The sequence below is a fragment of the Balaenoptera acutorostrata genome, chromosome X, assembly GCF_949987535.1.
Source record: "Balaenoptera acutorostrata chromosome X, mBalAcu1.1, whole genome shotgun sequence".
Classification (NCBI taxonomy): domain Eukaryota; kingdom Metazoa; phylum Chordata; class Mammalia; order Artiodactyla; family Balaenopteridae; genus Balaenoptera; species Balaenoptera acutorostrata.
In genome coordinates this window covers 74,836,412-74,862,333 of record NC_080085.1, presented here as the reverse complement: position 1 = coordinate 74,862,333, position 25,922 = coordinate 74,836,412, and the positions used below count along the sequence as shown (strand labels likewise).

General features: G+C 36.8%; 1 protein-coding gene across 1 annotated transcript in view; it reads right to left on the bottom strand.

Moving 5' to 3' along the window:
* DACH2 (dachshund family transcription factor 2) overlaps positions 1-25,922 on the bottom strand; it is a 648,107-nt gene that overhangs the window by 125,349 nt on the left and 496,836 nt on the right. Inside the window, exon 7 of the mRNA XM_057539119.1 lies at positions 21,804-21,939. Within this exon, the coding sequence (XP_057395102.1) occupies positions 21,804-21,939 (136 nt within the window). The remainder of the gene's footprint in view (positions 1-21,803; positions 21,940-25,922) is intronic.

Genomic DNA, 25,922 nt, shown 5'->3' with positions numbered 1-25,922 from the left:
GGACATCATGCTAAGTGAAATAAGTCAGTCACAGAAAGACAAGTAGTATATGATTTCACAATCTGAGGTATCTAAAACAGTTAAGCTTATAGAAACAGAGAGGAGAATGGTGGTTTGTCAGGAGCTAGAGGGAGGGGAGTGGGAAGTTGCTGTTCAATGGGCACAAAGTTTCAGTTACGTAAGATGAATAAATTCCAAAGATATGCTGTACAACTTTGTGCCTACAATAAAAATAATGTGTTGTGCACTTAAAGTTTTGTTAAGTGGATAGATCTCAAGTTAAATGTTCTTACCACAATAAAAAAATAATAATAATTATTATTATTATAAATAAAATTTCCTTTAAAAATTAAAAAAAATCAATGTAAAGCATTTTATTAGTAGAATAAAGGACAAAAACCACATGATCATCTCAACTGAAGCAGAGAAATAATATTACAATATCTAACATATTTTCATGGTAAAGCATTCAATGAACTAGACCTAGAAAGAAACTTCCTCAATCTGATAAAAGGCATATGAAAAACCCATTGATAACATTGTACTTAATGATGAAAGACTGAACACCTTCCCCCTAAGATTGGAAAAAAAGACAAGGATTTCCACTCTCACCACTTCTATTCAACATTGCACTGGACGTTGTACCCAGGGGAATTAGGTTAGAAAAAGAAAAGGCATACAGATTGGAAAAGAAGAAATAAAACGATCTCATTTTCAGATGTCATGATTTTATATGTAGAAAACCTTAAAGAATCTACAGAAAACCCATAGAGCTAATAGCCAAGTTCAACAAGGTTGACGAATACAAATTAAATATAGAGAAGTAAAATGTATTTCTATACATTAGCAGTGAATAATTCAAAATTGAAATTAAGACAACAATTTCATTTACAATTGAATGTAAAACATTCAAAATAAAATATGAATAAACTTAGCAAAACAGGTGCAAAACTATGCTCTGAAAGCTACAAAACATTATTGAAGAAATTAAAGAGAACCTATAATAAATGGAAACACATCCCATGTTCATGGATCAAAATATTAATATTGTTATGATGGCAATGCACCCCAAATTGATCTACAGATTCAGCATACTCCCTATAGAAATTCCTGTTGGCATCTTATTAGAAGTTGATTATGAAGTTCTTATGAAAATATAAGGGACCCATGATTTCCAAAATAATCTTGAAAAAATAAAAAAAAAAAAATTGGAGTACTCATATTCCCAAATTTCAAAACTTACTATGAGGTTACAGTAATCAAGACATTGTAATACTGGCATAATGATAGACATATTGATCATGGAATAGAATTGAGAGTCCAGAAATAAACCCTTAACTTTTATGGTCAAGTGATTTTTGACAAGGGTGTTAACTCAATGGAGGAAATAATAGTGTTTTCAATAAATTGTGCTGGGACTATTGGATACCCAACTGCAAAAGAATAAAAGTAGTTCCCTGCCTAATACCAAACACAAAACTTAACAGAGATCATAGGTTTAAGTGTGAGAGCTAAAATAACACTCTTAGATCAAAGAATTAGTAGTATATCTTTAAGGAGTATGGTTTAATCTTCAAAGATCGAAGGACAGGAGTATACCTTTAGAAAGTTGGTTTTAGCAAAGGATTCTTAGATATGACAACAAAAGCATACGTGGCAAAAGAAAAAATAGATAAATTGAACTTTATTACAATTAAAAACTTTGTTATGGACAATACTATGAAAAAAGTGAAAACACACCACAGAATGAGATAAAATGTTTAAAAATCATGTATCTGACAAGGTTCTTGTATCCAGAATATATAAAGAACTCTTAAAAAACTTGGAAACATCAAAGACAAACATTTCAATTTGAAAATACAAAAAAAAAAAAACGGACTTAACTAGATATTTCTCCAAAGAAGATAAGCAAATGGACAATAAGCACATGAAAAGATACACAAAATCATTATTCATCAGGGAATGCATGTCAAGACCACATGATAACACTTCATACCCACTAGAATGGCTATAATCAAAAAAGCAGATAATAATAAGTGTTGAAGAGGATGGGGGGGGGGAATTGAAACACTCACACATTGCTATTGGGAACATAAAATTCTGTAGCCACTTTGGAAAACAGTGTTGTAGTTCCTCAAGAGGTCAAATATAGAGTTACCATATATATGACCCAGCAATTCAAATCCTAGGTGTACACAGAAAACAAATGGAAACATAAATGAACACAATAACTGCACACGAATGTTCATAGCAGCATTATCTATAATAGCCAAAAGAGGGAAACACCCTGAATGTCCATCAACTAATGAATGGTTAAACAAAATGTAGTATATCCATACAATAGAACAATATTCAGACATAAGAAGGATGAACCTTGAAATCATTATTCTTAGTGAAAGAAGACAGCTACAAAAGGCCACATATTATATAATTTCATTTATATGAAAAATCCAGATTAGGTAAACCCATAGAGATAGAAATCAGGTTAGTGATTTTCAGGGCCTGGGTAAAGGGGAATGTGCAGTGACTACTAATGGGTACAGGATTTTTTTTGGTTTATGAAAATGTTCTGGGGTTCAATAGTAGTGATTTTTGTACAACCATGAGAATATAATGAAAAACACCGAATTGTACATGTTACATGGTTGAGTTTTATTATATATGTGGTACACCTCAATTTTTAAAAAATGAAGGAGAGATAAAGAGACATCTGCCTCCAAAAGATGGAGAAGATATACTTTTCCTTATTCCTCCCTCTAAGTACAGCTAAGAACCCTGGGCATTATATACAAAACAAATATAAGAAGACTCTGAATGTGTAGAGAAAAGGTAGACCAGTTAGGGACATTGGAACCTGAGGAATAACACAGTAGTGAATAGCCTGGGATTTCTTTTTGCCTCTCATATCCCTGACTGACTATTGGAAAAGCCAGCAATCCAGAAACACCAATAGGCACAGACAAATAAATCCCCCAGAAAAGTGTGTTCTCTCTAGCCAAAGGACCAGGAATGGGTAGCTGAGCAATACTAAAACTTTTAAACAATAACTGCTCTACCTCAGACAAACACCCCAGAAAAATATGCAGCCCTACCTCCACCCCACCAGCAAAGACCAAATGGGAAACCTAAAATTCACTCTTCCCAGCCTATAATGAGCTGTGCCAATGCCTTTCAAACCCTACCACCACTGGTGAGGGTGGTGTCAGAAAAGAAGGCTTAATGGAGATTCAGGACTTTAGCAGTGTTTAGCAGCAATGAGGCCACCCCCTCACACACAGTATCAGTAGAGACTACATGGAGAGCCTAGACTTCCACCTTCTACCCAGTACCCTTTACTATCTTGGGTGGTATCAGAGGAGATATACTGGAAAGTCAAGACTTTTGCCACTGCTCAGTGGGAATGAGGCCATGTGCAATGTAAGGCAAGGCCACAAGGGAGAGTAGTAACTCCTTCCAGACAGGGTGGTATCAACAGAATGAGGAGCCTGAATTACTACCCCCACCCAGCACTACTGTAGCACCAGCTCACCCCAGGATTTCAATGGAGGCAGAGTGGAGAATCTGGACTCCCATACACACCTGGCAGAAATGAGGCAGTGTTGCCTCCCTTGCCCCACCAGAGCTGTGTCAGGAGGCGCCTGAGAAAATGCAAGATTTAAATAAGATCCAGAGTTTCATAATACCTAAAATGTCCATGTTTCAATAAAACAATCACTTGTGAAACCAAGAAACTGGAATATATCAACTTGAATGACTAAAGACAATGAACCCTAAGATTTCACAGATGATTTTAAAGCTGTCATTATAAAAATACTTTGATGAACAATTACAAAGATGTGTGAAACAAATGAAAGAATAGAAAATATAAGCAAAGAAATGGAAAGTTACAGCAAAAAAAATAATAATAAAAATGTTCAAAAAGAAGCAAATGGACATTTTAGAACTGAAAACTAAAATAACCAAAATTTTAAAACTCAATGGACAGGCTCAATACATAGAGTGAAGAGGGCAGATGAAAGAATCAGTGAACTTAAAAATAGAAAAATAGAAATTTCTTAATCTGAACAAGAGGGAGAAAACACACTTTGGAAAAAAAAATAAGAGAGAAAAAGAGCTACAGAGGTATGTGGAACTATGACACAAGATCCAACATTTGTGTCATTGGCGTCCTAGAAGGAGAGGAGAAAGAGGGCAAGGCTAAAAATCTACTCAAAGAAATAAAGTCCCCAAACCTCCTAAATTTGTCAAAAGACATGCACTTACAGACTCAAGAAGCTGAAAAAATTCCAAACAGGATATATCCAAAGAAATCTTCACCAAGACACATCATAGTCAAACTTCTAAAACCAAAGACAAAGAAAAAATCTTGAAAGTAGTCAGTCATTACCTATCAGAGGAAAAGCAGTTCAAACAGCAGTGGATTTCTCATCAGAAACCATGGCGGCCAGAAGGAAATGGGACAACATTTTTCAAGTGCTGAAAAAATAATCATCAACCCAGAATTATGTATCTGGTGAAAATATCCTTCAGGAATGAAGGGGAAATGGAGAAACTCTCAGATGAAGGAAAACTAAGAGAATTTGTTGCCAGCCAACTTACTTTAAAAGAATGGCTAAAGAAATTTGTCTAAACAAAAAGGAAATAAGAGAAGGAAAATTTGAACATCAAGAAGAAATAAAGAACAACAGAAAGAGAAAATTATGAGTAAATACTTATGAAATACTTTGAACTGAATGAAAATAAAAATACAACATATCAAAATTAGTAAAACTTAGTTAAACCAGTACTGAGAAGAAATTTTATAATATTAAATACTCATATTAGAAAAGAGAAAAGGGGTAAAATAAATTATCTAAGCTCCCACTTTAAGAAACTAGAAAAAAGAAGAGCAAAATAAACAAACCAAGCAGAAAAGGGCACTAATAAAGGTAAGAGTAGAAATAAATGAAATTGTAAGCAAAGGAACAATAAAGAAAATCAAAGAAGTAAAAGCTGACAGTTTGAAAAGATCAATAAAATTTGAAAACCTCTAGCTGGAATGACAATTACAAAAGAGAAGGCACAAATTACCATTATCAGTATTCCACAGATATCAAAAGGATAACAAGGAATACTACAAACAATACTATGCACATAAATTCAATAAGTTAGATTAAATAGATCAACTCTTTAAAAACACAGACTACCAAAACTTGCTTAATAGGAAAAATAGTCTGAATATTCCTATGACTGTTAAGGAAATTGAATCCAGAATTTTTAAATATCCCCAAAATGAAACTTTTGCACCCAAATGGTTTCACTGAATAATTCTAACCAAGCATTTTAAAAAGAATTGATACCAATTCTACATAATTTCTTCCAAGAAAGAGAAGAAACCCTTCCCAATTCATTTTATGAGACAAGTGTTACTATGACACTAAATACCAAGCCATTGTCAAAAACAGACTGCAGATTAGAGAGAAGATGGCGGAAGAGTAAGACGCGGAGATCACATTCCTTCCCACAGATACAGTAGAAATACACCTACACGTGGAACTGCTCCTACAGAACACCCACTGAACGCTGGCAGAAAACGTCCGACCTCCAAAAAGGCAAGAAACTCCCCCCGTACTTGGGTAGGGCAAAAGAAAAAAGAAATAACAGAGACAAAAGAATAGGGACGGCACCTGCACCAGTGGGAGGGAGCCGTGAAGGAGGAAAGGTTTCCACGCACTAGGAGCCCCTTCGCGGGCGGAGACTGCGGGGGGCGGAGGGGGGAAGCTTCAGAGCCACGGAGGAGAGCGCAGCCACAGGGGTGCGGAGGGCAAAGCGGAGAGGTTCCCGCACAGAGGCTCGGCGCCGAGCAGCACTCACCAGCCCGAGAGGCTTGTCTGCTCCCCCGCTGGGGCGGGCGGGGCTGGGAGCTGAGGCTCGGGCTGCGGTCGGATCGCAGGGAGAGGACTGGGGCTGGCGGCGTGAACACAGCCTGAAGGGGTTGGCGCACCACAGCTAGCCCAGAAGAAGTCCGGGAAAAAGTCTGCAGCTGCCGAAGAGGCAAGAGACTTTTTCTTGCCTCTTTGTTTCACGGCGGGCAAGGAGAGGGGATTCAGAGCGCCGCCTAAACGAACTCCAGAGAAGGGCGCGAGCCGCGGCTATCAGCGCGGATCCCACAGCAACAGGGGCGCAGAGGGAAAATCGGAGAGACTCCCGCACAGAGGCTCGGCGCCGAGCGGCGCTCACCAGCCCGAGAGGCTTGTCTGCTCCCCCGCCGGGGCGGGCGGGGCTGGGAGCTGAGGCTCGGGCTGCGGTCGGATCGCAGGGAGAGGACTGGGGCTGGCGGCGTGAACACAGCCTGAAGGGGTTGGCGCACCACAGCTAGCCCGGAAGAAGTCCGGGAAAAAGTCTGCAGCTGCCGAAGAGGCAAGAGACTTTTTCTTGCCTCTTTGTTTCACGGCGGGCAAGGAGAGGGGATTCAGAGCGCCGGCTAAACGAACTCCAGAGAAGGGCGCGAGCCGCGGCTATCAGCGCGGATCCCACAGCAACAGGGGCGCAGAGGGAAAATCGGAGAGACTCCCGCACAGAGGCTCGGCGCCGAGCGGCGCTCACCAGCCCGAGAGGCTTGTCTGCTCCCCCGCCGGGGCGGGCAGGGCTGGGAGCTGAGGCTCGGGCTGCGGTCGGATTGCAGGGAGAGGACTGGGGCTGGCGGCGTGAACACAGCCTGAAGGGGTTGGCGCACCACAGCTAGCCGGGAGGGAGACCGGGAAAAGGTCTGCAGCTGCCGAAAAGGCAAGAGACTTTTTCTTGCCTCTTTGATTCGCGGCGGGCAAGGAGAGGGGATTCAGAGCGCCGCCTAAACGAACTCCAGAGAAGGGCGCGAGCCGCGGCTATCAGCGCGGATCCCACAGCAACAGGGGCGCAGAGGGAAAATCGGAGAGACTCCCGCACAGAGGCTCGGCGCCGAGCGGCGCTCACCAGCCCGAGAGGCTTGTCTGCTCCCCCGCCGGGGCGGGCGGGGCTGGGAGCTGAGGCTCGGGCTGCGGTCAGATCGCAGGGAGAGGACTGGGGCTGGCGGCGTGAACACAGCCTGAAGGGGTTGGCGCACCACAGCTAGCCGGGAGGGAGACCGGGAAAAGGTCTGCAGCTGCCGAAGAGGCAAGAGACTTTTTCTTGCCTCTTTGTTTCGCTGCGCGCAAGGAGAGGGGATTCAGAGCGCCGCCTAAACGAACTCCAGAGAAGGGCGCAAGCCACGGCGATCAGCGCGGACCCCAGAGATGGGCGTGAGACGCTGGGGCTGCTGCTGCCGCCTCCAAAAAGCCTGTGTGTGAGCACAGGTCACTCTCCACACCTCCCCTCCCGGGAGCCTGTGCAGCCCGCCACTGCCAGGGTCCCGGGATCCGGGGACAACATCCCCGGGAGAACGCACTGCGCGCCTCGAGCTGGTGCAACGTCACGCCGGCCTCGGCCGCCGCAGGCTCGCCCCGCCTCCTCCGTACCGCTCCCTCCCCGCGGCCTGGGTGAGCCAGAGCCCCCGAAGCAGCTGCTCCTTTAACCCCGTCCTGTCTGGGCGGGGAACAGACGCCCTCAGGCGACCTACACGCAGAGGCGGGTCCAAATCCAAAGCTGAACCCCAGGAGCTGTGCGAACAGGGAAGAGAAGGGGAAATCTCTCCCAGCAGCCTCAGAAGCAGCGGATTAAAGCTCCACAAACAACCTGATGTGCCTGCATCTGCTGAATACCTGAATAGACAACGAATCACCCCAAATTCAGGAGGTGGACTCTGGGAGCAGGATATATTAATTTTTCCCCTTTTCTTTTTTTTTGTGAGTGTATATGTATATGCTTCTGGGTGAGATTTTGTCTGTATACCTTTGCTTTACAATAGCTTTATTTTACTTCACTATATTATAGCCTCTTTCTTTCTTTCTTTCTATTTTTTCTCCCTTTTACTCTGAGCCGTGTGGACGAAAGGCTCTTGGTGCTCCAGCCAGGCATCAGGGCCGTGCCTCTGAGGTGGGAGAGCCAACTTCAGAACACTGGTCCACAAGAGACCTCCCAGCTCCACGTAATACCAAACGGCAAAAATCTCCCAGAGATCTCCATCTCAACATCAAGACCCAGCTTCACTCAACGACCAGCAAGCTACAGTGCTGGACATCCTATGCCAAACAACTAGCTAGACAGGAACACAACCCCATCCATTGGCAGAGAGGCTGCCTAAAATCATAATAAGGCCACAGACACCACAAAATACACCACCAGACGTGGACGTGCCCACCAGAAAGACAAGATCTAGCCTCATCCAACAGAACTCAGGCACTAGTTCCCTCCACCAGGAAGCCTACACAACCCACTGAACCAACCTTAGCCGCTGGGGACAGATACCAAAAACAACGGGAACTACGAACCTGCAGCCTGTGAAAAGGAGACCCCAAACACAGTAAGATAGGCAAAATGAGACGACAGAAAAACACACAGCAGATGAAGGAGCAGGCTCAAAACACACTGGACTTAACAAATGAAGAGGAAATAGGTAGTCTACCTGAAAAAGAATTCAGAATAATGATAGTAAGGATGATCCAAAATCTTGGAAATAGAATAGACAAAATGCAAGAAACATTTAACAAGGATGTAGAAGAACTAAAGAGGAACCAAGCAATGATGAAAAACACAATAAATGAAATTAAAAATACTCTAGATGGGATCAATAGTAGAATAACTGAGGCAGAAGAAAGGATAAGTGACCTGGAAGATAAAATGGTGGAAATAACTACTACAGAGCAGGATAAAGAAAAAAGAATGAAAAGAACTGAGGACAGTCTCAGGGACCTCTGGGACAACATTAAACGTGCCAACATTCGAATTATAGGGGTACCAGAAGAAGAAGAGAAAAAGAAAGGGACTGAGAAAATTTTTGAAGAGATTATAGTTGAAAACTTCCCTAATATGGGAAAGGAAATAGTTAATCAAGTCCTGGAAGCACAGAGAGTCCCATACAGGATAAACCCAAGGAGGAACACGCCAAGACACATATTAATCAAACTGTCAAAAATTAAATATAAGGAAAACATATTAAAGGCAGCAAGGGAAAAAAAAACAAATAACACACAAGGGAATCCCCATAAGGTTAACATCTGATCTCTCAGCAGAAACTCTGCAAGCCAGAAGGGAGTGGCAGGATATACTTAAAGTCATGAAGGAGAAAAACCTACAACCAAGATTACTCTACCCAGCAAGGATCTCATTCAGATTCGATGGAGAAATTAAAACCTTTACAGACAAGCAAAAGCTGAGAGAATTCAGCACCACCAAACCAGCTCTACAACAAATGCTAAAGGAAATTCTCTAGGCAAGAAACACAAGAGAAGGAAAACACCTACAATAACAAACCCAATACATTTAAGAAAATGGGAATAGGAACATACATATCGATAATTACCTTGAATGTAAATGGATTAAATGCTCCCACCAAAAGACACAGGCTGGCTGAATGGATACAAAAACAAGACCCATACATATGCTGTCTACAAGAGACCCACTTCAGACCTAGGGACACATACAGACTGAAAGTGAGGGGATGGAAAAAGATATTCCATGCAAATGGAAATCAAAAGAAAGCTGGAGTAGCAACTCTCATATCAGACAAAATAGACTTTAAAATAAAGACTATTACAAGAGACAAAGAAGGACACTATATAATGATCAAGGGATCGATCCAAGAGGAAGGTATAACAATTGTAAATATTTATGCACCCAACATAGGAGCACCTCAATACATAAGGCAAATACTAACAGCCATGAAAGGGGAAATTGACAGCAACACAATCATAGTAGGGGACTTTAACACCCCACTTTCACCAATGGACAGATCATCCAAAATGAAAATAAATAAGGAAACACAAGCTTTAAATGATACATTAAACAATATGGACTTAATTGATATTTATAGGACATTCCACCCAAAAACAACAGAATACACATTTTTCTCAAGTGCTCATGGAACATTCTCCAGGATAGATCATATCTTGGGTCACAAATCAAGCCTTGGTAAATTTAAGAAAATTGAAATCGTATCAAGTATCTTTTCCGACCACAATGCTATGAGACTAGATATCAATTACAGGAAAAGATCTGTAAAAAATACAAACACATGGAGGCTACACAATACATTACTTAATAACGAAGTGATTACTGAAGAAATCAAAGGGGAAATCAAAAAATACCTAGAAACAAATGACAATGGAGACACGACGACCCAAAACCTATGGGACACAGCAAAAGCAGTGCTAAGAGGGAAGTTTATAGCAATACAAGCCTACCTCAAGAAACAGGAAACATCTCGAATAAACAACCTAACCTTGCACCTAAAGCAATTAGAGAAAGAAGAACAAAAAAACCCCAAAGCCAGCAGAAGGAAAGAAATTATAAAGATCAGGTCAGAAATAAATGAAAAAGAAATGAAGGAAACAATAGCAAAAATCAATGAAACTAAAAGCTGGTTCTTTGAGAAGATAAACAAAATTGATAAACCATTAGCCAGACTCATCAAGAGAAAAAGGGAGAAGACTCAGATCAATAGAATTAGAAATGAAAAAGGAGAAGTAACCACTGACACTGCAGAAATACAAAAGATCATGAGAGATTACTACAAGCAACTCTATGCCAATAAAATGGACAACCTGGAAGAAATGGACAGATTCTTAGAAATGCACAAACTGCCGAGACTGAACCAGGAAGAAATAGAAAATATGAACAGACCAATCACAAGCACTGAAATTGAAACTGTGATTAAAAACCTTCCAACAAACAAAAGCCCAGGACCAGATGGCTTCACAGGCGAATTCTATCAAACATTTAGAGAAGAGCTAACACCTATCCTTCTCAAACTCTTCCAAAATATTGCAGAGGGAGGAACACTCCCAAACTCATTCTACGAGGCCACCATCACCCTGATACCAAAACGAGACAAAGATGTCACAAAGAAAGAAAACTACAGGCCAATATCACTGATGAACATAGATGCAAAAATCCTCAACAAAATACTAGCAAACAGAATCCAACAGCACATTAAAAGGATCATACACCATGATCAAGTGGGGTTTATCCCAGGAATGCAAGGATTCTTCAATATACGCAAATCAATCAATGTGATACACCATATTAACAAATTGAAGGAGAAAAACCATATGATCATCTCAATAGATGCAGAGAAAGCTTTTGACAAAATTCAACACCCATTTATGATAAAAGCCCTGCAGAAAGTAGGCATAGAGGGAACTTTCCTCAACATAATAAAGGCCATATATGACAAACCCACAGCCAACATTGTCCTCAATGGTGAAAAACTGAAACCATTTCCACTAAGATCAGGAACAAGACAAGGTTGCCCACTCTCACCACTATTATTCAACATAGTTCTGGAAGTCCTAGCCACAGCAATCAGAGAAGACAAAGAAATAAAAGGAATCCAAATCGGAAAAGAAGAAGTAAAGCTGTCACTATTTGCAGATGACATGATACTATACATAGAGAATCCTAAAGATGCTACCAGAAAACTCCTAGAGCTAATCAATGAATTTGGTAAAGTAGCAGGATACAAAATTAATGCACAGAAATCTCTTGCATTTCTATACACTAATGACGAAAAATCTGAAAGTGAAATTAAGAAAACACTCCCATTTACCATTGCAACAAAAAGAATAAAATATCTAGGAATAAACCTACCTAAGGAGACAAAAGACCTGTATGCAGAAAATTATAAGACACTGATGAAAGAAATTAAAGATGATACAAATAGATGGAGAGATATACCATGTTCCTGGATTGGAAGAATCAACATTGTGAAAATGTCTCTACTACCCAAAGCAATCTACAGATTCAATGCAATCCCTATCAAACTACCACTGGCATTTTTCACAGAACTAGAACAAAAAATTTCACAATTTGTATGGAAACACAAAAGACTCCGAATAGCCAAAGCCATCTTGAGAACGAAAAATGGAGCTGGGGGAATCAGGCTCCCTGACTTCAGACTATATTACAAAGCTTCAGTAATCAAGACAGTTTGGTATTGGCACAAAAACAGAAATATAGATCAATGGAACAGGATAGAAAGCCCAGAGATAAACCCACACACATATGGTCAACTTATCTTTGATAAAGGAGGCAAGCATATACAGTGGAGAAAAGACAGCCTCTTCAATAAGTGGTGCTGGGAAAATTGGACAGGAACATGTAAAAGTATGAAATTAGAACACTCCCTGACACCATGCACAAAAATAAACTCAAAATGGATTAAAGACCTAAGTGTAAGGGCAGACACTATCAAACTCTTAGAGGAAAACATAGGCAGAACACTCTATGACATACATCACAGCAAGATTCTTTTTGACCCAGCTCCCAGAGAAATGGAAATAAGTACACAAATAAACAAATGGGACCTAATGAAACTGAAAAGCTTTTGCACAGCAAAGGAAACCATAAACAAGACCAAAAGACAACCCTCAGAATGGGAGAAAATATTTGCAAATGAAGCAACTGACAAAGGATTAATCTCCAAGATTTACAAGCAGCTCATGCAGCTCAATAACAAAAAAACGAACAACCCAATCCAAAAATGGGCAGAAGATCTAAATAGACATTTCTCCAAAGAAGATATACAGATGGCCTACAGACACATGAAAGAATGCTCAACATCATTAATCATTAGAGAAATGCAAATCAAAACTACAATGAGATATCATCTCACACCGGTCAGAATGGCCATCATCAAAAAATCTACAAACAATAAATGCTGGAGAGGGTGTGGAGGAAAGGGAACACTCTTGCACTGTTGGTGGGAATGTAAATTGATACAGCCACTATGGAGAACAGTATGGAGGTTCCTTAAAAAACTACAAATAGAACTACCATACGACCCAGCAATCCCACTACTGGGCATATACCCTGAGAAAACCATAGGTCAAAAAGAGTCATGTACCAAAATGTTCATTGCAGCTCTATTTACAATAGCCAGGACATGGAAGCAACCTAAATGTCCATCGACAGATAAATGGATAAAGAAGATGTGGCACATATATACAATGGAATATTACTCAGCCATAAAAAGAAATGAAATGGAGGTATTTGTAATGAGGTGGATGGAGTTAGAGTCTGTCATACAGAGTGAAGTAAGTCAGAAAGAGAAAAACAAATACAGTATGCTAACACATATATATGGAATCTAAGGGAAAAAAAAAAAAAAAAAAAGGCCATGAAGAACCTAGTGGCAAGACGGGAATAAAGACACAGACCTACTAGAGAATGGACTTGAGGATATGGGGAGGGGGTGGGGTGAGATGTGACAGGGTAAGAGAGTGTCATGGACATATATACACTACCAAATGTAAAATAGATAGCTAGTGGGAAGCAGCCGCATAGCACAGGGAGATCAGCTCGGTGCTTTGTGACCACCTAGAGGGGTGGGATGGGGAGGGTGGGAGGGAGGGAGATGCAAGAGGGAAGAGAAATGGGAACATATTGTATATGTATAACAGATTCACTTTGTTATAAAGCAGATGCTAACACACTATTGTAAGGCAATTATACTTCAATAAAGATGTTTGAAAAAAAAAAAAAAAACAGACTGCAGGCCAATCCCTCCTGAATATAGATGCAAAATTGCAAACAAAATATTAGCTAACCAAATCCCACAATGTATAAAAAGAATTACACACGGTAACCAAGTATGATTTATTCCAGGTATGTGAGGCTGGTTTAACATTGAAAAATCAATCAATGTATTTCACCATATCAACAGGCTAAAAATTTTTTTAAATCATACTATCCTATAAATATAGGCTGAAAATTCATTTGACAAAATACAACACTCATTCATGATACAAACTTTCAGCCAATTAACAGCAGAGCTAAATTACCTCAACTAGATAAAGAGTATCTACAAAGAAATGTACAGATAATATCATACATAATGTTGAAAAACTGAATGTTTTCCTGCTAAAATCAGAAAGAAGTGAAGGATGTCCACATTCATCACTGTTTTTCAATGTAGTACTAAAAGTCCCAGCCATGACAATAAGGCAAGAAAAAGAAATAAAATTCCCATAAATTAAAAAGGCAGAAATAAATTGTTTTTATTTACAGATGGCATGGTCTGAATGCATATGTAGGAAATCCCAAGGATTAAAACCAACCAAAAAACTTGTAGAGCTAATAAATGAGGTTAAGTAAGATGGCAGGATCCAAGACCAACGTATAAAAATCAACAGTATTTCTATATACTAAGAAAGCTGTAGTGTGAAAACTGAATATGAGAATACAAACACATTTATAGTTATTCAAACCATTTATAATTATACAAACAATGAAATACTTAGGTATGAATTTAACAAATCTTGTACAAAACTTGTATGCCAAAAGCTAACTTTGCTGATGAAAGACAGAAAACCTAAATAAATGGAAAGACATACTGTACTCATGTATTGAAAGACTCAAAATAGTAAAGATGTCATTTTTCCCAAATTAATCTATAGTTTTAATGTAATTAATATCAAAACCCCAGCAAGGTTTTTTATAGACATATACTGTCTTTTATAAAATATATGGAAAAGTCACAGTCTCTAGAATAGCCATGAAAATCTTGGAAAAAAAAAGAATAAAGTAGAAGGAGTAATTCTATCAGATATTAAAACTTACTATGGGGCTTCAATAATCAAGACTGTGGTACTGGTAGAAGGATAGATACATAGATAGGTAAAACTGAATAAAGAAATAGTCCTGAATAAGTACAGATTACTGATTTTTGATAAATCACCACAGCAATTCAATGAAGGAAGAATAGCCTTTTCAACAAATGGTGCTGGAGCAGAAAAACAACAAGAACCTTGAGTTGAGATAATGATCATAAATGTAAAAAGTAAAACCATAAAACACAGAGAAGAAAACACAGGAGAAAATCTTCAGGACCTAAGACTAGGTAAAGAGATTTTAGACTTGACAGGAAAAGCACCATAACAGAAAAAAATTAAAAACTGGACTTCATCAAAATTAAAAACTTTTGCTCTGCATATGACCCTTTTAACAGGTTATAAAAATAAGCTACAGAGTGGGGAAAATATTTGCAAACTACATATTTGATAAAGGACTTGTATGTAGAATATGTAAAGAATTCTCATAATTCAACAAAATAAAAACAAACCAATTGGAAAATGGGGAAAATACATGAAGAGAGACATTTCATCAAATGTGATATACAACCAAGAGGTTCAATATCACTAGCCCTTAGAGAAATGAAAATTAAAACTGCAATGAGATATCGCTACATGCACCTATGTGAAGAGCTATTTTTTTTTTCTTTTTTTAAAAAAACGGACCACACGAAATGCTAGTAAAGATGTGGAGAACCTGGACCACTCATGTTTTGCTGGTGGGGATATAAAAATGATCCAGCCACTCTGGGAGAGAGTTTGGCAGATTGTTATAAAACTACACATACACTTACCACATGACCCAGCACTTGAGCATTTGTCCCAGAGAAATGAAAAGTTATATCTACATAAAAACCTGTACATAAGTGTTCCTAGAAGTTTCATTAATAATAGACAAAAACTGGACACAATGAGATGTCGTACAATGGATAAATGATTACACAAACTCTGGTACATGCATACCATAGAATACTACTCAGTAATAAAAAAGGAAAACTATTGACACATGCAACAATCTGAATGAATATCAAGGGAATTTTGCTAAGTGAAAAAATGTCAATCTTAAAAAGTCATATACTGCAAGATTCCAATTTTAGAACATTCTTAGGATGATGGAATTATAAAGATGGAAAACGGTGGTTTTCAGGGGTTAGGGATCATGGAGTGCAGAGGGAGACAATAAAGGAATAGCAGGAGAGACATCCCTGTGGTGATAGAACAGTCCTATATCTTGATTGTGCTGGTGGTTATACAAATCTAGACATGTGATAAAATTCCATAGAAGGATACATGCAGACATACACACCAATGAATTCATGTAAAACTGGTGAAATTTGAGTAAAGTCTGTGGACATAGCAATGTAAAACTTCTGATTTTCATATCGGGGTAAAATTATATAAGATTTTGCCATTGAGGGAAACTGGTTGAAGGGTTTACACAAGATCTTTATGTATTCTTTTTGCAACTTAATTTGAGTCCACAACTGTTTCTAAACAAAATTTTTAAAAATGAAGGTAATTCAAAGAAAATTTCCGGTAAGATATGTTTCTTCTTTCTCTCATTTCTATTTGGAATCACTAAATGGCATAAAATGCACAAAATTATTTCTTTCACCTTCCTTTATGTATTTTAATGTCATCATAAAGTTTATTTGTAATGATGTTTATATTTTAGTCGGCCCAATACTTTACTCTCCCTTATTCAAAAAATATAATATTCATCAGATATATTTTCCATTTTAACCAGGGTCATAATCATTTCCAAACACCTTCCAAAAATGATTTAGTGTAGTACCTGAGATTGTCTCAGGAATAGATTAAGAGGGAGAAGCATCTGATTGAATAGAAAGTATTTACATTATTATAGTGTCAATATATAGCCCAAGCCCTCCTCTAAACTGAAATTAGCCTATTTGTATAAAAATAAATACGATAGTACCTTTATTTTAGATGAGATATACTTTAGAGTCTTATGATTAAAGGATGTTAAAACTATTAGCTTTTCATCTGTAGCCTGTGGACTGATTTAAAATGTAATGTTTCAGTGGACTCAAGTCATGTAATGTTTCAGTAGCTAGATGATAAATTTATTGTTCCAATGTTTATACAGCATTCCAAATTTGACCATCAATACTTCTCATACATATAAAGTTTTCAATAGATACATTCAATACAAAATGCAAAATATCAAAAAGCCCCTATTTCTGACAGCAGTTTGGGAGACCAGTGGCTGCCAAGGGAAGAGGGTCTTGTTTTGGACCTTTGCTTCCACATGGGTGAAGTAAGGTGGATAGTCCCAAAGTCTCTACTCTAAAGAATCCCAGAACTGATTGCTGAAAACTATGTAACACAATGTCATAACATGTGATTGATTTGGTCAATTTGTTTGACTAAGTCTGTGGAAAAATAAAATCAAAGGCTTTATTTGATTGACGAGTTAGTTTAGTCAAAATACTTGAGTCAAAACTAAAATAGCAATTTTGGTAAGTCATGTTGGACACAGTCTAAATGGAACTCACTGCATGAAAGCCCAGATCATATAGACTTTGAAATGTCTGCATATGAAAATTTAAGGCAAAATACAAATTATCATTTGAGATATGTATCACACTAACTGTCACCCAATTTTACAACATAGAGTAAGAGGCGGGCTACATGAAGCATACTCTAATCATTTTCTGAAAATTTCCACATAACAGCAAAGCTGGCATTTTATAATTTCCAGAGCTATAAATCATTTTTAAAATCACGATATTACTCAAAACAGATGTGAAAACATATGTTTGCCACAGTTGTATAAACTGCCTACTTGTCAAACTTAATAAATGTTGAGACTTCTACTTTAACTGCATTCCCTTTTAAGAACTAAAATCTATTTGAGGAAAATATATTTTATCTTAAGTACAAATGTAACTGGTAGAACTTAACATAGAAAATCTCATTTAAAATAAAGTTTTCCATTATAACCAGAGAAGTACAGTTTAATATGCCACTCCGGTCTATTAATGTCCTCACCAGGATGTGTGACCAACCCATTTGAAATGAGTATAACTGTGCCATTCCACAGTAAGAGATTCAGAAATGCCAGTGCATACCACTGTGTATTTTATGAAAATCGGCTACTGTACATCTGTACTAGCACTCCAGCTGATTTTTAATAAGACACAGCAGTGTGTACTTGAACACTGCAGCAAACAGGCCAGTCCTAAATGCCATTTTGACTTATGAGGTTTGCAGTTCTGACAGAATCATATGTACCATGTACAGCTTGAGATTTTCCTAGAAAATATGCTTTACTTCCAAGCTGTCCTTCAAATAGTCATGACTTGCTAGGAAAGAAGTTTTAGGAACAAATTGTTTTTGAGTTATGAATGAAATTTCATCTTTAACTATAATTCAATTACCTATGTAAGAGTTTGGGTAGTTTAATATACTGAACCTGACTTCCATTCTGACAACTTTTCTGAAATCAAGCATTTACATCTTGGGGCCCCAGAGGGTACAGTCTTTCAGTATTTGGATAAGAAAAGACAAAACATGTGGCAAGGAAACCAACAATGGATCAATGAAATTAAAATTATACATTATTCCAAATTCTAACTAAAATGCTCATCTAGGTAATTAGAAAGCAAGTTCAGTCTAGAGAAGAAATAAAAAATTTATCCATTAACTCTTCAGCTCATAGAGTGTTTTTTTCTGTATATCATGAGCATCTTTATTAAAGATGGAAAAATGCAGCCTATAGTGAAGTACAATCAGACCATCTGATGATCTGATAAATTACATGTTAGCTTATGGTCTTTAGCTTAGAGTTACTAACTCATGGTGACAGTCATAACGCATAGCCTATAACATATGCTGATATATTTTCCTTTACTCTTACCTTTACAGACTTTTAAACAAAGTTTTACTCAGTTTTCATATCAGAAAGCCTGTCTTTGAAATTCTTACTTTCCCTACCTTCTTTAAACAGATATCCTAAGAAAAAATTATATACTGTGCAGAAATGACACGTTTGTCAGTTGATTACAAGCCAGATTGATGTCATATCTATCAATATTATAGGTAAATACCTGATTGGAGCTGCTTGCTAAACTCTCCTCTGAAATGTCCAAATTAGCATATACTTTTAAAATCACTTTTGAGTGTTGAGGGGAACATCTCTCCTCTATGACAGCAACTCAAGTTTTTCAAACATAACCATCAAATGGTGATTCATTTAAATATAGTCAACAAAGTGCATACATAATAAAAAGAGAATCAGATGTCTTGGATCAGGCATAATAAAAGGACTTAGGGTAAAGTTTCCAACCATAGGCACAGAGAAACTTTGGGCTAATATGCTATTTATAACATCAAATAAACAAGCTTCAGGTAAATATTATTTTTTTACTACTAAAAGAATTTATCCAAAGCCAGTATGGATCTATTCTGACTTAGGGAAATGTGGATGCAATATACAGCAATGGGATGTTAATTGAGTTAGTATCTGATCTTTATATGTACATCAAATAAGCAAAAGTCATTTTACCTTTATTTTCCCTTTGGAATTTTTTGATGGTTGGTCCATTATCCTGATCAACAATAAGTTCCTCTCTATTGTTGGGCATCATAACTATAAATAAGAGATATAACTGAGTAATTTTCTTGCAAAACACCCAAAAGAAAAGCAGAAAACCATTACATAAATAGCTATTTTACTCCAATAACAACATGAATTTTATACACTTCTACTTCTGAACAACTGAAAAGATTTTTGTTGGTCTGATGATCATACAATTTAAAAATCAGTAAGCTGCTTAATCATATGAATTTTAAATTATAATTAATACATAGTATATATATAATTTCCAATGTATTTTCTTTAAATCATTTAAAATATTTCCTTTTTTGAAATTCATGTGCAAATTAGCTATTTACCTCCATAATTAATAATATATTTCCCAAAATGCTTCAGAGAGAATTTTGCACTTAATCTCATGAGTTTAAAATAATTATGAATTTAGTTTACTTTGTAGAGTTTTTGCAAATATATAGCAAAATTAATAGATAAAATATAATTTTCTGGTAATTGTAAGTGCTTCTTCACAAGACATTTATATTGAAAGAGGAAAATCATGTCAATTTCAGTTTATCATTTAATTCTCTTTAGTTATATTTTATTAAAATGTTATATAGCACTATCAATAAAGTATGGTCACTTTAAACCAAAAATCATCAAACCTTTTAATTCACTTATAGACAATCTCACTATCACGCTTGGACAATTGTGGAATGTGCATAGAGAGTATAATTACTGCCAGTGGAATAAGAAATGTTTTATGTTGTCAAGATTTTTTTTAGAATATTATATTGCTTTGGATATAGTTTATTTCTAAGTATGACATCTCTTATGATATGTCTATTACAGAGTACACATATTTCCCTGTGTGCTCTGCTTTTAGCCAGCACTCAATAAATAATTTTCTCTCTCTTTTTCCTCTCTACTGCCCTCCCTCATCAGCACAAAGATCATCCTAATAGAAGAATGTATGTTTCTTGATTCCTTTATGGTCATCTGGCTACCCCCACAGGTCTTGCTCAGACTCCCTTGAATCTGTTGCACACAATATTGTAACTAGTAGGTTAGTCTGTATCCACAGAACAGAGTAAAGCTAGAAAACCTCTGTCACCTCTTCCAGGAATTAAATTTACTCCCTTATGGCCATTAGCTACAAGTTCTAATTCAGTGGTTAACTCTGGCTGCACATTAGAATGTCCTGAGAAGATATTGAAAAGCAAAACAAAACACTCCTTCTAGGCTCTATTCCAGACCAGGTAAATGAGACCCTGAGCGTGTGGCCTGGGCATCCAGATTTGTAAATGCTCCATAGGTGATTATAATGGGGAGCCAGATTTGAGACCCACTGGGCTCACTATGAAGCTAAATCGTTATAAAGAATATATAATATCGACAAGCTAAGTGAGACTTGGATGAATTTCCACAAGAGATAAATCATCTTTGTCCTTCCCCACCACAAATCCAGAATGTAACACCTCCCTAATCCCTCAAATTCCTTTCCTCCCCCATAAAAACATTATTTTGGAGAGTCTTGAAGCAATCACTCTTATGAAGTGTAAAAATTTAGAGTTTACATTAAAAATGTCCCTATAGTAAGACTAAAAGAAGATAAGATATTATTTTCCCTAAAGGAAATGGATACTTAGGAAATTGGATTGTGTAGGTACAGAAGATTAATGAAGATTTTACCTAGCTCACTTGGTTCATACTTATTATATACCAAATGAGAATTTGTTATAGCTGAATGCACTGAGTAATGTCTGTATACCTGAGTAGGATCAAACAGCAGGAGATGATAAGCAATCAAGGCAAAGCCACACAGAGAAAAATAGTGCTTATCCCTCACATTTCCTTAGTGCTTTAAATTTCTGAAGTGTTTTTTCCACATATTATTTCATTTGACCTCATAAAACTCCAGTGCAATAGGCAGAGCAGTAATTATATCCATATGTTAGGTAAAGATACTCATTGTGGTTAAGTGGCATACCCAAGATCTCATAGCTAGTTAGTGCCAGACTGTGTCTAGATTCAAGTCTCCAATATGCCAGATCACTGACAATAACATTATAATATTTCTGGAATAGTGTCTGTGGTGTAAGACTTCTGAAACAATAAAAAAGAAACGTAGGAAAAATCATGTTAAAATTTGTGATCTAAATTGCTGAGATTATTGCAAATCATATATTGATTCACTTTTTAATCACTCTTACATGATCAACTGTCCAAAGGATATTTTATCTTCCATTATTCAAAGCGTGCTGTGAATATAGCAAGTGATTTGTATCACACTAGCTGCCAAATACCAGCATATTGAATTAACATATACTCTACAAAAATCCCATCAAATTGTTCCCATGAGATCCAGTGATACAGTAAATGAAGCCCCTTCCAGAGAACAAACTTTTAACACCTTTTTTGTTGTTCATATTGCTTCAGTAATAAAAAATCACCACTTTTCAAAAAGTATCAATTCCCCCAGGTTTTTCTCCCCTCTCTATTGCCTAATGAAGAATCTCCTGGAAGATTATCTTTCAATTCCTTGCTTCAGGTGAGATACTCACCCATTCTCTCCGAATGGTGATCCATCTGAGAGGGAGAGCTGGACACGCTGCTGCTGGGGTGGGAGGAGGTCTGGCTCCCAGGGCGATGACTCTCTTCCAGGGAAGGAGCAGGAGAAGGACTCTCTGGGATCCGTTCCTTACACAAAAGGAAACACAAAAGGAAATGTGATCTTGCACCAAGTTTTTCACATTGGTGGAGTCCATAACATTTGAAATGTTGACCTCTCATCCTGAAAGTGCATACATCCATAATACTTGGTCTTAAACACATATCTTCAGACAAAACCATATTTTTTGTTCTTGGGAAATTAATGGGATATTGTGAGGGTTAAATAAGAGAAAGAGTGAAAAGGCTCAGTGCTACGCCAGATACATGGTAGAGCTCAAGAAAGGTTAGTTTCCATTTCCTTTCCTAGGAAATTCATCAAGGATTACGAAGTGAAGTGACTATTGTTAGTGAAAATTTGTTATTGTAAGCTTCTACATTGATATAATGTTCAGGCCATAACCTGGAGGGTGAGCTTACTGTCTGAGTAAGAAGATCCCCCAAAGGTAAACACCTGGAACCCTGGAATAAAACTTACAAATAGTGGCACCTGGTACATGTTGTGTCTTTCTGCACTGACAAAAATTATGGCAATAATATACTTGCGATCTATCAGACCTTAGGAATTCATGTTGAATTTTGCAAACAAAATAGTTTGATAGTCACAGGACACAATGATGGGTTTTTAACACTAACACTAAGACCTATCAACATCAGTTCATTAGTATTGTTTAGATTTTTATAGTTTTAAATTATGAATTTGAATAAAAATAAAATATTTCTTTTACATATCTCAACATTAATGGTTATGGTTCTCAGGACTTTTGTGATAATGAATATTGCTAAAAACTCTGAAGTTATTCACTGTTCTTATGCATCACAAACTGATGAATAAATCTGAAAATCATTTAGTTAATTCGATCAATTAAAAAAACACATTGTAGTGTTTATCCATATATGCAATAAATGTGACTCAGTGATAGACATGCTGGGACAGAGAATGTTTATTCTATAAAATATTTAATTCATCCATAATAAATTTCTTAAATTAAATGTTCTGTTTAATTATGTGTAATTACAACCTCAGTATTCTAATCATCATAACATTAAAAATTAGTTTGTCAAATATGTTCTTATACATTTTCACAATGATTTTGCACAAGAGGTCCAAAGCTGATAAATTCCTTAAAGAAAAACTGTTTAATGCAAAATTAATATTATGAGAGTTAAAGGTTATTATTTCATTAGTGGAAATTAGCATTTTGCAATGTCTATCATTGTGGCAGACAGAATAGTGCCCCCCTGCCCCGCCAAAGATGTTTAGTCCATATCCTAAGAGCTAGAGCCTGTGAATATGTTATCTTACATGGCAAAATGGACTTTTCAGATGTGACTGAGAACCCTGAGATAGAGCTATTACACTGGATTGTCTTGGGGGCAGAAAGGAAAGTCAGAGGAAGATATGATTATGGAAGAATGGTCAGAGAGATAAGTTGGAAAAGGCAAGGAAACCGATTCTTTATTGGGAGCTTACAGAAAGAAATGCACTCTTGCCAGCAGCTTGATTTTAGCTCAATGATAGCCATGTCAGACATCTGACCTACAGAACTGTAATATAATAAATTTGCATTGTTTTAAGCTACTTAATTTGTCATAATTTGTTACAGAAGCAATAAAGAACTAATATAGTCATCAATGTAGTATGTTTATTTTTAAATGGTGTTTTATATATTATTATTTAGCATTTAGTTAACATTTGATAATTTTAATGAAATGAATAGCTGACTTTGAGTATATTAGCTGAAATATGATATAGTTATTAAATACCAATAATTGTAAATATATACTACACCTTAAAGGCTCTATAACTTTTGTCATGCTTCAAAAACAATGTTTTAAGACAGAGAAATATATATTTCATTTATATTTAGTATACAGTTAAGTATACAGTTGCAATACTATGTACACAGGGCAAGATCAAAAGACACTATAAGCAAAGCAGAAGAAGAGAATCATTTTTTTTCCAAATAATTATATTTGTATTTTGGAGGGATTGTATGGAGATGGGCAGCAAATTATATATAGACTTTATACCACATCATTTTACTTTTTGAAAAGACTAGTAGTTCATCAGCTGTGAAATTCAACCTAAAGTATAGTGATTAAAAATATAATCCCTAAATAGCATGTGAACATACACACACACACCCCAACGAAAGGAATTTCATATATGAGGTCAAAATTATTTTTTTGCTTTTCACTGTTGTGTAGTCTCAATGATTCTATGCTAAAATGTGTCCAGTCTTTGAATTCTAACATTGGATATTTGCTGAAAAATATGTAATTTAATAACTATGTTTATCTCTAATGGACCTGTAAGTGAATGGATAGGGACAAAGTACAGCAGTTACTGAGCAAAAATAGAACTGAACAAACAAAATCACTGTGTAGTGGCAAACAGGAATAATACACAGCAATATATGCTGTCATAATAAAAATGGAAAATTTGGGGGTGATTCATAAAGCTGATGGTTTGGAAAAGCAAGAGAATTCAAGTGACAGTGATACTTGAACTTGCTCACCCTGCTTAAAAAATGAAAGCTCATGCTGAATTTTTAAAAAATTGGAAGAACATCTACACAAATAGAAAATACTATAAATAATGAGAAAAAATACAATGCTCTAAAGAGGAATCCTCCAAAATGTTTAAAATTTTCATATGAACAAATAATATGAACTCAAATAATTTACTTTTAAACTCTTTCTTTGACATTTTGAACAGTACATTAGGTGGAAAAATAAATTAACTTTTAAAACATGACTTAGAGCTACTTAGAGCTAACATTTTGCATAGTCATATTTCTGCTTTAATATTTTGTAGCCTGCACTTTCCAAATTCCATCAAGGTTCAATCATTGTTATTGTTTCCTAAGACCTCACGGAGGTCAGACTTTTTTCACCATGTAAACAACATTAGATGAATCCAGTGCCTTATACTGATTAAGAATTAGGTGGGTTTAAAAAAAAATCTGTAGGAAACTGGGAATGTTTAATTTCTCCTAAAATAATGAATAGTTCTATAAACAATTTCTACTTTGCAAGTAAACAGATCCACTTTTCAGCCCTGTAATCAGTATGCATCTATTTAGCTACTTAACTGCAATGTGTTTTGGTTCATTAGGTGGCTACTGTTGTGTCTCAGCCTAGTTAAATTTTCACAGCAAGTTAATCTGTTTTATTACAAATGGAACACAAGTGATAATGTCTTCACCATTTGCCAAATACAAGGTTAACAGTATTTGCAACAAATCTATAAGGGCATTTAAAAAGGAAAATTGCAAATCTATAACCCCAATCATTTTACTCATTGATGACTTAATTTTATTTGACATTTATGACTTTTACAACACTGTTACTCTTCATGTATTTCATTCGTGCCCCATCAAAAACAGCTGTAGCTCTTCTGAAACACTGCAGAAGTTTTCTCCATATTCAGTCAACGTAGCAAGGAGGGAGATTTCCAAAACTGATACATACTTACCCAATCAATCCCCACTTTCCCCTGAAATTAGTAAAATTATCTGCAATAATAACTCAAATTCTAGCATATACTTACATAGTTCAAGGCTTGTGACTAAGAAGAAAGAGTCATTATAGAAAATGTTTTTAATTAGTACCTATTATTCCCTCTTCTATCACACTGTTTCCCTTTTTGGGGGGTACATATGGTCAAAGGAGATGTTCATCATATTAAATCATTTGAAAGTACATTTGAACCTTAATAAAAACCAGGGTCAAAGCTGAGAATAATCAGTTTTATACAAGGTTTAACACAGTCAGTTTGGTATAGGATTTAGTTTGTTGGCACTAAGGTATCAACTCTGCCCAGTTTCATGGAGATCCTTTATTTCATCTCAATGTATTTCTTTACATCTTTGGAAATATAATATACGCAGAACTTGTGAAGTACTAATACACGCGTATCAAACATGTTTATATTTATGTGTTCATGTGTGTTGTTGCCTTTTAAAAACACCTATCTCAATGTTAAATTGTACCTCTGATGTTTTATG